The sequence below is a fragment of the Pan paniscus genome, chromosome 20, assembly GCF_029289425.2.
Source record: "Pan paniscus chromosome 20, NHGRI_mPanPan1-v2.0_pri, whole genome shotgun sequence".
NCBI classification, from domain to species: domain Eukaryota; kingdom Metazoa; phylum Chordata; class Mammalia; order Primates; family Hominidae; genus Pan; species Pan paniscus.
In genome coordinates this window covers 55367414-55380593 of record NC_073269.2, presented here as the reverse complement: position 1 = coordinate 55380593, position 13180 = coordinate 55367414, and the positions used below count along the sequence as shown (strand labels likewise).

General features: G+C 44.6%; 1 protein-coding gene across 2 annotated transcripts; it reads left to right on the top strand.

Annotated features, from left to right (window-relative positions):
• Positions 1–7217: 7217 nt before the first annotated feature.
• On the top strand, positions 7218–10756 carry LOC129394721 (orphan sodium- and chloride-dependent neurotransmitter transporter NTT5-like). Of its 2 annotated transcripts, XR_008622076.2 has the most exons (3): positions 7218–7476; positions 7865–8009; positions 8131–10756. XR_008622076.2 is itself a non-coding variant. In XM_055103547.2 (2 exons), exons 1-2 carry the CDS (start codon positions 7667–7669, stop codon positions 8283–8285), a joined length of 498 nt encoding a protein of 165 aa, XP_054959522.1. In that variant the 5' UTR covers positions 7218–7666; the 3' UTR covers positions 8286–10756. The 2 variants fall into 2 exon arrangements, 1 of the variants encoding a protein (XP_054959522.1); XM_055103547.2 differs by having other exon boundaries at positions 7218–8009.
• Positions 10757–13180: the final 2424 nt, after the last annotated feature.

The window sequence follows — 13180 nt, the reverse complement described above, 5'->3', positions numbered from 1 at the left end:
TGGTAAAATTCTCTAAGTCTTTTGCATTGTTTTGTAGTTTTCAGCGAGGTCTTACACATTTTAACTACATTGATTACTAAGTATTAAATGTCTTTGATGTTTTAAAATAGTATTTTCCAATTATTTGTTGCTAGTATATAAAAATAAAATTTTTTGTACAATCGCCTTATATATCTAGGAACTTTGCTAAATTTGATTACAAACTTAATTCCATCCATTTGTAGATTCTTTTTACATATACAATATCTGGGTTTTTTTTTTTCCTGAGAGAGGGTCTTACTCTTTTGTCCAAGCTGGAATGCAGTGGCATGATCAGCTCACTGCAGCCTCAAACTCCTGGGCTCAAGAGATCCTCTCTCCTCAGCCTCCTGAGTAGCTAGGACTACAGGCATGTACCACCACATCTGGCTAATTTTTTATTTTAATTTTTGTAGAAATGGAGTTTTGCTATGTTGCCCAGGCTGGTCTTGAGCTCCTGGCCTCAACTGATCCTCCTGCCTCACAGTACTAGGATTATAAGCATGAGCCACTGTGCCCAGCTACATACACGATCTCTTGACAGTATACTTACATCACCTTTAAATAAGGAAAGTTTTATTTATTTTGATCTTTATACTTTTCTTGCCTTATTGTACAGGCTAGGACCTTTAATACAATGTGGAATGAACATCCTTATCTTGTCCCCAAACTCAAGAGAAAAGCATTCATATTTCATTGTTTAGTGTGATGTTAGTTATAGGCTTAAGGAAGCTGTAGATTAAGGAAGTTGCCTTCTATTTCTACTTTTCCCACCATTTTTTTTTTGCAATTGTTCTCCAATATTTTTCTTCTACATATTATGAACCCCACAATACATTGCTGCTATTGTTACTTTAAGCACTCATTAGTCTCAAATTTGCCTACAGGGTCTTGCTCTGTTGCCCAAACTGGAGTGCAATGGCATGATCAGCTCACTGCAGCCTCAAAACTTCTGGGCTCAAGTGTTCCTCCCTCCTCAGCCTCCTGAGTAGCTAGGACTACTTTGACCTAGGTAGTAGCTGGGTCACCCTTTCAGGTTTTCTTTATTCCTTTCTAAATTTTATGTTATTATTTTTTAACTGACAGATGAAATTATATGTATTTATGTTCAATATGATGTTTTGAAATATATATACATTGTGGAATGCTAAATGTAGCTAATTTACATATCTATTATTTTTGTGGTGAGAATATTTAAAATCTCAGCATTTTTCAAGGTTACAATGTAGTTATTAACTTTAGTCACCATGTTGAATGATAGTTATCTTAAACCTATTCCTTTCATCTAACTGAAATTTTGTATTATTTGACCAACAACTCCCCAGCACCCCACTCCCCCATCATCCCCACTCTGGTAACCACCATTTTAGTCTCTACTTCTAGATCAACTTTTTCAGATTCCACGTATGAGTGAAATCACGCAGTATGTGTTTCTGCGTCTCTTATTTTACTCTTACATCTCTTTCCAGCTCCAATAATATTCCTTCAGCCCAAAGATTTTTAATATTTTTTGCAGTGCTGATGTGCTAATGACAAATTCTCCCAACTTTTATCTGTCTGGTAGCATTATTTCATCATCTTTTATTATTTTTATTGAGGTGAAATCCACATAACATAAAATTAGCCATTTTAAAGAAACACTTCAGTGGCATTTGGTACTTTCACAATGTTATGCAACCACTATCTCTATCTAGTTCCAAAACATGTCAACACCCCAAATAGAAACTCTGCACCTGGGAAGCAGTAATTCCTCTCCCTCTGCCCAGCACCCCCCTAGTAACCTCTAATATGCTGTCTCTATGAATTTGCCTATTCTAGATATTTCATATAAATAGAATCATAATATTTGTCTTTTTGTGTCTGGCTTATTTCATTTAACATGTTTTCAAGGCTCATCCATGTTATAGCATGTATCTGAATTTCATTTTTTATAGATGAATAATATTCCATTGTAGGGTATACCAGAGTTTATTCTTTTTTAAATCTTTTTTTTTTTTTTTTTTTTTTTTTTTTTTTTTTTTTTTTTGAGACGGAGTCTTGCTCTGTTGCCCAGGCTGGAGTGCAGTGGCGCGATCTTGGCTCACTGCAAGCTCTGCCTCCCAGGTTCACACCATTCTCCTGCCTCAGCCTCCCGAGTAGCTGGGACTACAGGCGCCTGCCACCATGCCTGGCTAATTTTTTGTATTTTTAGTAGAGACAGGGTTTCACTGTGTTAGCCAGGATGGTCTCAATCTCCTGACCTTGTGATCCACCCGCCTCGGCCTCCCAAAGTGCTGGGATTACAGGGGTGAGCCACTGCGCCCGTCCTGAGTTCTTCCTTTCAAGTCAGGTGTGTATGTACCCGGAAGTGGAATTGTTGGATCCAATGGTAATTGTTTTACTTTTTGAGGAACTGCCAAACTGGTTTTTACCATGGCTGCTCCAGTGGACATTCTTATCCTCAATGCATAATGATTCTAATTTCTCCACATCCTCCCCAGCAGTTGTTATTTCCCACTGATTTTTTTTTTTTTTTCTTGTAGCCATCTTCGTCAGTGTGAAATGGTAACTCTGGTCTTGATTTGCCTTCCTCTAGTGATTAGCAATGTTGAGCATCTTTTCATCTGCTTTTTGGCCATCTGTTTATCTTCTTGGAAGAAATGTCTATTGATGTCCTTTGCCCTTTTTAAAAAATTGATTTTTAAAGTAACAGATGCAAATTATATATATTTATCATGTACAACGTGATGTTTTGGAACATGTATATGTAGTGAAATGGCGCAATAGGGCTAATTAACATACTTTGCCCATTTTTTTTAACTGAGTTTAGTTTTTTTTCAGTTGTAGGAGTTATTTTTATATTCTGGATACTAGAATCTTACCAAATACTTGATTTGCAAATGTTTTCTCCCATTTGATGGGTTATCTTTTCACTCTCTGATAATGTCTTTTGATGCACAAAAGGACAAATTTTGGTGTCATATTTAAGAAACCATTGCCAAACCAAGGTCATAGAGATTTGCCCCCCAACATTTTCTTCTAAAAGGTTTATAGTTTTTGCTCTTACATGTAGCTCTTTTATCCCTTTTGTTAATTATTGTGTATAGTGTAAGGATCCAAGGTGATTTTTTTTGCATGTGGATATCCAATTTTCCCAATATCTGTTGGAGAAACTGTCTTTTTCTCATTGAGTACTCTTGGCACTCTTGTTGAAAATTGACTATATACATAAAGGTTTATTTCTGGGCTATTCTATCCTATGGTATCCTGTTGGTTTATATGCATTCTTGTACCAGTGCCATGCAGCTTTAATTACTGTAGCAGTATAATAAGTTTTGAAATCAGGAGGCATGAGTCCTCCGACATTGTTCTTTGTCAAGTTTGTTTTGGCTATTCTGGGCCCCCTTTAATTTCCAGATGAATTATATCATCAGCTGGTCATTTTCTGCAAAGAAGCCAGCTAGGGATTTTGAGATGGACTGCATTAATTCTATAGATCAACTTGGGAAATATTGCCATCTTAATACTTAGTTTTCTGATTCATAAACATGGGATTTCTTTTCATTAAATCTTCTTTCAACACGTTTTGTAATTTTCAGAGTATAAAAGTTTGTCCTTTTCTTAAATGTATTACTAAGTATTTTATTTTTTTTGACACTGAATTAGGCCACTTTTGCATTGCTATAAAGGAATACCTGACTGGTATTCCTATTGGTCTATTGTGCATCCTTATACCAGTCCCATGCTGCTTTAATTTATAAAGAAAAGAGGTTTTATTTTGGCACACGGTTCTGCAGGATATACAGGAAGCATAGTGCTAGCATCTGCTTCTGCTGAAGGCCTCAGGACACTTAAAATCTTGGTGGAAGGTCATAAAGAGCCAGCATGTCACTTCTACTACACACGAGCAGAAGCAAGAGAGAGAGGAGGAAGAGCCACACACTCTTAACCAGATCTCACAAGAAGCCATTCACTATCAAGAGGTCAGCAACAAGCCATTCATCAGAGATCTGGCCCCATGACCCAAACACCTCTCACCAGGCCCCACCTCCAACAGTAGGGATTACATTTCAACATGAGATTTGGAGGGGACAAACATCCAAACTGTATCAGATACTATCATATATGGAACAGTTTTCTTAAATTTTGGATTTTTTGCAAGTATATAGAAATACAATTTTTGTATATTGATCTTGTATTCTGCAACCTTACTGAACCTATTGGAGTTCTAATAGTTTAGTGGATTCCTTAGGATTTTCTTTATAGAAGATCATGTTATATGGGAAGAGAGATAGTTTATTTCTTTTTCATTCTTGATGTCTTTTATTTTATTGTCTTGCCTAATTTCTCTGGCTAGAATCTCCAGTACAATCTTGAACAGAAGTGGTGAGAAAAACACTCATGTCTTATTCCTGATCTTGGAAAGGATTCAGTTTTCACCATTAAGTATGATGTTAACCATAGATTTTTTTTGTAGATTCCCTTTATCAAGTCAAGATTTCCTTCTATTTCTAGGTTTGTTGAGTGTTTATCATGAAAGATGTTGGATTTTGTCAAGTGCTCTTTATATATCTACTGTGATGATCATATGGGTTTTGTTCTTTATTGGGTTTTGTTCTTTATTCTATTGATATAACATTGATTTTCAGATATTAAGCTAACCTTGCATTCCTGGAATAAATCCTGCTGGTCATAATGTATATTCCTCAAAGGGCACAGCTTTAGACATGCATTGTCACCCTAGGATGACAGTGGTTTTAGGTGGGCTCTCCTGTCTCTTTCCCTCACCACACTCAGCTTTTAGGCTCCACTAATTGCCACCTGATTATTGTTTTTGACAATGCTCTGAGGCATTAATTGTTCTGCATCTGGTCCGCTTAAATTTAGGCTCCCTTAAAGGAGTAGTTTAAGAGGTTGGTGTTTGAGAGTTGTTCTGAACCCAGGAGGGACCTTCTTAGCTGTTTCCCTGATTCTCTCTGGTATACTAGTTGGCCTGTGGTTTAGCTTGTGTCTCATGAAGCTACCAGCTTCCTCTTAATTACTTACCAACAGAACCTCCTCCACCATTTTCGAGCATGCCCTTAGGCTTGAACTCTCCCACGCTGTTTCAAGTCAAGTCAGTTCTTTGGGGAGAGACTTTCAGAGCTCTTTGTTCTGAAGGCTTGGCTTTCTCCCTGAGTAAAATCTCCAGAGATGGGTAGGGACAGTGGCCTATTTCTCTCTGAGCGACACAGCTGCCTTAGCAGCAGGTTGCTGGATGGGGCATTAAACTTTCTTATCAACTTGCCTCTCCTGGAATGTAACCTTAGCCTTACACATGAGCTAGGGCCAGGGGAGATCAGGGCTCCAGTATTCTCAAATGGCTGGGGTGGAGCCTCTGCCCTAAAAGAGGGGAGGAGCAGTACTGGATAGAAGAAGGGAGCTCCTGACCTTTTTACCACACTTGCAACAGGTAGCTGGAGAGGAATGAGAAATGCTGGTGGCCTGTCCCTCCTGGGAAGATACTATAGCCTTCAACTGGAAGCAAGGCAGAGAAAGAGCCGTGTGTGTGTGTGTGTGTGTGTGTGTGTGTGTGTGTGTGTGTGTGTGTGTGTGTGTATATATAAATTTTTTTTTTAATACGGAGCCTTGCTGTCACCCAGGCTGGAGTGCAGTGGCGTGATCTTGGCTCACTGCAACCTCCACCTCCCGGGTTCAAGCAATTCTCCTGCCTCATCCTCCCGAGTAGCTAGGATTACAAGCACGTGCCTCGCTAATTTTTGTATTTTTAGTAGAGATAGGGTTTTGCCGTGTTGGCCAGGCTGATCTCAAACTCCTGACCTCAAGTGACCTGCCTGCCTTGGCCTTCCAAAGTGCTGGGATTACAGGTGTGAGCCACCGTGCCTGCCCAGAATTTTAGTATATTTTCTTGAATAAATATTTTGTCACTTGCTATATGCCCTTAGGACAATTTCTAGAGACCGTAAATGTTTTTCTTTATATTTCTCACAAGTTGACTTGTTTTACTAGGGAGTGGGTCCACAGAGCTCCTCATGCTGCCTTTCCAAAGGTGGAATCCCAACGAAGCTTTTAAAGTCTACCCATCGTGGCTGGGCGCAGTGGCTCATACCTGTAATCCCAGTACTTTGGGAGGCCAAGGTGGGTGGATCATGAGGTCAGGAGTTCAAGACCAGCCTGGCCAACATGGTGAAACCCTGTCTGTACTACAAATATAAAAATTAGCCGGGTGTGGTGGTGCGTGCCTGTAATCCCAGTTACTCGGGAGGCTGAGGCAGAAGAATCGCTAGAACCTGGGTGGCAGAGGGTGCAGTGAGCCAAGATCACACCACTGCACTCCAGCCTGGGCGACAGAGTGAGACTGTGTCTCAAAAGAAAAAAAATTCTACCCATCTCTATCCTCACCTTAGACTTAATCTAGAGGAGTGAGGCTAGCAGAATGGAAGGCAGGAATCTCTATCATTTTAGAGCTCCCCCAGTGACTGTGATAAACAGCTGTGTTTGTAAAACCTGGCCTAGAAGTCTATGTGCATTAGTTGGGCCTAAAAGTTTCCAAGTACACCAGAAGTCAACGGGAAAGAAACCTGAGTGTATCCATTGTTTACTGTGCTCTTGGCACTCAATATTCCATTGTGTTATTTTAATCATTTCAGACAGGACTGGTGTTCAGCTGATACTCCAGTGTTTATGGCTGGCATTCATTCTGATTGGTGAGTGCTCACACCATAGCTTTTATTAAATATTTTGAAATTCACCGCTGCTTTTAAGATGAGAAAAACAGAACTGGGTGTGGCGGCTCACACCTGTAATCCCAGCACTTTGGGAGGCCGAGACAGGCAGATCACTTGAGGTCAGGAGTTCTGAGACCAGCCTGGGCAACATGGCAAAACCCTGTCTCTACTAGAAATACAAAAATTATCTGACATAGTAGCACACACCTGTAATCCCAGCTACTCGTGAGGCAGGAGAATCCCTTGAACCTGGGAGGCGGAGGTTGCAGTGATCTGAGATCATGCCACTGCACTCCAGCCTGGGCGGCAGAGTAAGACCCCATCTCAAAAAATATATATGTATATTGCCCATAAGTTAGTAACTCATAAGGAGAAGGGCCAAGATTTAAACTCTGGCCCTCATTTCTCCAAAGCCCTGGTTATGAAATTTCACAGCCTGGCACCTGAGACGTGTCCTTTAAATTCTGCTGCTCTTGGTGACCCAAGATTTTCTCAGGATTTACCGGGCCTGAAAGAAGAAAGCCACGGAGTCCCTTGAGGAATTATCTGACAGAGAAAGAGTCTTCTAAGAAATTCCAGACCCCCAACTCCCTGTCCTGGAGGCTCAAGACCGAGGAGATCCAGGCCACCAAGACCCAAAACTACTTCGTTCAACCTAAAAACACTGAGAGCATCTTGATCCAGATTGCCTTCTCTGTTGGGCTGGGCAGCGTGTGGCGTTCTCCTTACCTGTGTCACCAGAACGGAGGAGGTAAGGCCAGGGGCCTGGGTCCTGAGCTTAAGGAAGGAGTTTCAAGGCTGGGAGCTTGGAGTCCTGGGCCCTGAAGGAGGAGAAAGCTGGGGTTGGGCACGTGGGCTCCTAGGGGAAAATGGGGACAGGGCCAGGACTCCTGGCTGCCTGAGCACAGCCCCTGGCTCCCTTCCCAGGCAGCTTCATCCTGATGTACTTCTTCATGCTTCTCTTATTCGGGATCCCGCTCTTATACATGGAGGTGATCATGGGGCAGTGGCTGCATGTGGACAACATCCGGGTCTGGAAGCAGCTTGTCCCCTGGCTGTGCAGCATGAGCTATGCTCACAGTCTGGTAAATGAGGGACCCAGCCCCAGGCCATCCCCGATCTCCCTCTGTGGTCTCCAGGTCTCTGCCCACCGTGTCCACCCCCAGGTGTGCGCCTCGGTGAGCTTGTACAACAGCACCATCATCTCCTGGAATTTCTTCTACTCCTTTGCTCACCCCCTGCCCTGGGACCACTGCCCACTGGTGAAGAACATCAGTGTCACTGGTGAGGAGAGGGGCCAGCAGGGCCAAGGGAGGCAGGGACACCAAGGGGAGGAAGTGAACGGAAGCAGGCACCGAGCAAGGTGGTACCTGAGTCCCCTCCCCGAGACGTCTCTTGCCTTCAGACTGGGCCCACCAGTACTTCTTGTACCACACTACCCTCCATGCCTCGGACCACAGTGAAGAAGCGGCTGAAGCCCTCGTCCTGAACCGCAGCCTGGGTCGTCTTCTCAGTCGTGATCACAGGGATTTGGATTTCAACGCCAGTAAGCTCCCCTGACCGCCAGCCCCACTACCCTGTCACCTTTGCAAATCCGAAGACTTCCACACTCTCCACCCCAACACAACCCAACTCCTTCCTGTTGACTGCTCTTCTGCAATCCCTGTGACCCTTCCACCCACCCTGAGGACAAGCTCAGATATGCCTCAGCCTCCCAAATGGCTGGGATTACAGGCACCTGCCACCACACCCGGCTAATTTTTGTATTTTTAGTAGTTTTGCCATGTTGGCCAGGCTAGTCTTGAACTCTTGACCTCAGGCTGAGGCAGGAGAATCACTTGAACCTGGGAGGTGGAGGTTGCAGTGAGCTGAGATCGCGCCACTGCACTCTAGCCTGCATGATGGAGCTAGACTCAGATGTGGCCACCCAGCGTCTCCCTCCAGGGGTCCGAGGAAGATTCTGTACTCTCCTCAGACAAGCTAAGTCGGCCAGGTCTCTCTACAGAGAACTGCTGTCCCATTGACAGCGTGAAGAAATGCCTCACTATCAACCAGATCCCCACATCGCTGCAGGCAGACACCTGTGGGCAACCTTTCAGATCAGACCACAGTCCCCCCAGCTGAGTCCTGCAACCTCCACCTCCCTGCATTTTGACAACATGTTAACCCCTAAAGGAGCTGAGTGGCACCAATTCCATTCCAGGTACCCATTTGGAGCTTTTTTTTTTTTTTTTTTGAGACTGAGTTTTGCTCTTGTTGCCTAAGCTGGAGTGCAATGGTGCTATCTCAACTCACTGCAACCTCTGCCTCCCAGGCTCAAGTGATTCTCCTGCCTCAGCCTCCTGAGTAGCTGGGATTACAGGCACCCACCACCATGCCAGGTAATTTTTTGTATTTCTTTATTTTTTTGAGACAGAGTCTCACTGTGTTGCCAGGCTGGAGTGCAACAGTGTGCTCTCGGCTCACTGCAGCCTCCGCCTCCTGGATTCAAGCGATTCTCCTACCTCAGCCTCCTGAGTAGCTGGGACTACAGGCACATGCCACCATGCCCAGCTAATTTTAGTAGAGACGGGGTTTCACCATGTTAGCCAGGATGGTCTTGATCTCTTGACCTCGTGATCACCCGCCTCGGCCTCCCAAAGTGCTGGGATTACAGCCATGAGTCACCACGTCCAGCGTTTTTTGTTTTTTTTTAAGATGGAGTCTTGCTCTGTTACCCAGGTGGAGTGCAATGGCATGATCTTGGCTCACTGCAACCTCTGCCTCCCAGGTTCAAGCAATTCTCCTGCCTCAGCCTCCTGAGTAGCTGCGACTATAGGTGCCCATGACCACACCCAGCTAACTTTTATATTTTTTAGTAGGGATGGGGTTTCACCATGTCGGCCAGGCTGGTCTTGAACTCCTGACCTCAAGTGATCTACCCACCTCCCAAAGTGCCTGGATTATAGGTGTGAACCACCATACCCAGCCTGGGAGTATTTTCTTTCAATCCATCTCCTTGGCATCTGGATCATGCTCCCTTTACATAGAAAATGTATTTCAGGCCGGGTGCAGTGGCTCACACCTGTAATCCCAGTACACTGGGAGACCGAGGTGGGAGGATCGATTGAGCCCAGGAGTTCAAGACCAGCCTGGCCAATATGGTGAAACCCCATCTCTACTAAAAATACAAAAATTAGCCATGTGTGGTGGTGCATGCCTGTAGTCCCAGCTACTCGAGAGGCTGAGGCAGGAGAATCGCTCGAACCCTAGAGGCAGAGGTTGCAGTGAGCTGAGATCGCGCCACTGCATACCAGCCTGGGCGACAGAGCAAGACCCCATCTTAAAAAAAAAAGAAAAGAAAATGTATTTCAGTGTGTTTATCAGATTATTTTGGTAAACTCTACCTGTACCTCCTGGTCCCTGCATTCATGCAGGTGGTCACCTTTCACGTCATCCATCTCCACCCCTGGAGTCTTAGCTCGCCATCTCTTCACAGCCTCCAAAAATAAACCACTCCTACAAAAGTAGACTTTACTAAAGGTTTGATAGGGATATGCAGAGATAGGGGCCATAGCTCAACTACCTCCGGGGCAAATCACTAAAATTCCTCTTAGTTATGTTATTCTCTCTCAAAGTCTCTTCTCAGTTTCTTTTCCTCTCCTTAAACTCACACATAAGCCGTAAATCCAAGGCCGGGGAATTAAGTGTCCAACTACCCACCCTTTCAAAGCCATCTTTACTTGGAGTCTCGCCCCTGACTCCTGGGCAGCTTATTGTTTGCTCCAAACCACAATATTGTCTCCTTAGAATCGTCTTCCCATAATTCCATCGTGTTACTTCTGGGCCATCTTGACACCGTTCATATTTCTGCTCCTGACCGGGAGGCCCCTGCTGATGCTCACCTCTGTCTTCCTCTCCTCCCCTCCGTCATCCTTCTCTGCCTCTTCCTGGAAGGTGTGGTCACGAGCCCCAGACGTGTGATCACCACAGAGGTGAGGCCCGGGACTCCAAACCTTCTCCCTCTCTCGACTCTCAAGACCTCAGAGTCTCCTTCCCCCACATCTCCTTTCCTTCTGCCCCCAGCCTCCCTTTTATCTTTTTGCTCTCTACCTTAGCCGACCCCTTAGCCTGCTTATTTACTGGTAGTCCTACCCTTCCAAGCCCGCTCCTAAAAACTTCTCAGTCACCCACAGCTCTCTGCCTTATCCTCCCTGGACCTGTGGCATCAAGCAGGGGCCATGTACCCTCTTCCCTGAGCCTGGGCATGGGGACCATCATCACCTTCACCTCCTACAAGGCCGGAGGTGACGATTATGTCAAGGTGGCCGCCATTGCAGCCCTGGTCAACCTGATAACCTCAACGCGGACAACATCCCTCATCTTTCTAGTGCAGGGATTCTGGGCCACCACCAGTGGCCACGCCTGTGTTGAGAAGTAAGTAATCAGAGCCTCACAGGTACAAGGAAAGGCCCCTCCCTTTACCTTAGCAATCCATCAGCTTCATGGCCCTTCAGACTTAAGACCTTTCCATTCATAATAACATCCTTTCTTCTCGCAGCCATTAAAAAAAGGAACGCGGCCAGACACAGTGGCTCACGCCTGTAACCCAGCACTTTGGGAGGCCAAGGCAGATGAATCACCTGAAGTCAGGAGTTTGAGCCCAGCTTGGGCAACATGGTGAAACCCCATCCCCATTAAAAAATACAAAAATTAGCCAGACATGGTGGCACGCCCCTGTGGTCCCAGCTACTCTAGAGGCTGAGGCAGCAGAATCACTTGAACCCAGGAGGCAGAGGTGGAGGCTGCAGAGAGTCGAGATCATGCCACTGCGCTCCAGCTGCGCTCCAGCCTCCGTGACAGAGCGAGACTCGGACTCAAACAAAAAAGGAATGCTCTAATATAATATCCACGACTTTATAGGTAAGAAAATAGTCTCAGAGATGCGACTGTTCTAAGCTTTCCATAAATCGCAAATGGAGGGAGGAAGATTCCAAAATCAATTCTATAACTCACAAAAGAAGGCTGTTACAGCTCATGGGGCCACAATCAGTGGTTATAGACCCAGGCTGTATATTTGAATCATTTGGGGAACATGAGAAAACGCTCCCGTCTGAGTTCCTCCTCCAGAGATTCTGACTTACTTGGTCTTGGTGACTTACTTGGTCTTGGGTGCATCCAGGCATTGGGATTCACAAATGCTTCACAGCAGAATTTTTCTTCTAGTCAGAATGTTGAAGGATACAAACCTCCCAGCTTTGATGGTAGCGGGAGCTTTCGAAATGAATAAAATAAAAACCACACTTTCTTATAAAGTTACTGAAGACCAGTGGGCACAACGTCATGAATGTTTTGTGGGTTTTTTTTGTTTTTGTTTTTTTTGAGATGGAGTCTCGCTCTGTCGCCCAGGCTGGAGTGCAGTGGCGTGATCTCGGCTCACTGCAAGCTCTGCCTCCCGGGTTCACGCCATTCTCTTGCCTCAGCCTCCCGAGTAGCTGGGACTACAGCAGGCGCCCGCTACCACGCCCGGCTAATTTTTTTCGTGTGTGTGTGTGTATTTTCAGTAGAGACAGTGTTTCACCGTGTTAGCCAGGATGGTCTCGATCTCCTGACCTCATGATCCACCCGCCTTGGCCTCGCAAAGTGCTGGGATTACAGGCATGAGCCACCGCACCCGGCCATGAATGTTTTTATATCTGTGGGTAAGTGCTTAATCTGGGTAAGGTGAGTGGAAGAGTTTTCATAGGTGGACAGACTTTTTGCACAGCTAAGAAGAAACCATCCAGGCATTTAATAACAGCATGGGCTGCCAATAGGTAGTGTAGTCTTGAAGAATCCCCAACACATAAGTCAACTGCTTGATCCAACAGTTATCCTCACATTAGTCCCAGGAATTCTGCTGAGGAAGTGTGTATAAGTCTTATGATGCTCAGATTCCTGGGCCCCACTGGAGTTGAATACAAAGAAAGACCATAAACATCTAAAGCCACAACCCAACTCACTCAAACTCAATGACAACATCAAAGGAACTAGTCTGATGGCAGGTGCAGAAGGTTGGGGCATCAAGGGCGAAGTGAGCTCTCTCAATTCCATGTGAAGGTGGAGAAAAATTTAATTAAGACTGTTTCCAGCCCCAGCTCAACTCAACTCTTAGAAAAATCTAAATAGCCCTCATCCTAGCCGACTTTTGGGATAAAAGGCATGAACTCATTGAAACTAAACAAAGTAAACAAATAACATGCCTTTTTTCTTCTACATACAATATCCAGCATAAAATTTAAAATAATAAAACCAAGAAAATGTAACCCATGACCAAGAGAAAAATGGCCCACAGATCATCCAGACGTTAGAATTAGCAGACAAGAGCTTTAAAACAACTTACAAATATGTTAAGGAATTTAATAGAAAGCGATGGTTTTCAATATTCAGAAAGATACTGAAACTCTAAAGAACCTCATGGGAATTCTAAAACAAAA

Excerpts from the sequence above, each read along its gene's own strand:
- LOC129394721 (XM_055103547.2), top strand. The coding sequence starts at position 7,667 with ATGTACTTCTTCATGCTTCTCTTATTCGGGATCCCGCTCTTATACATG. Across the intron at positions 8,010-8,130 it reads GAAGAACATCAGTGTCACTG|ACTGGGCCCACCAGTACTTC; the intron begins GTGAGGAGAGGG and ends TCTTGCCTTCAG.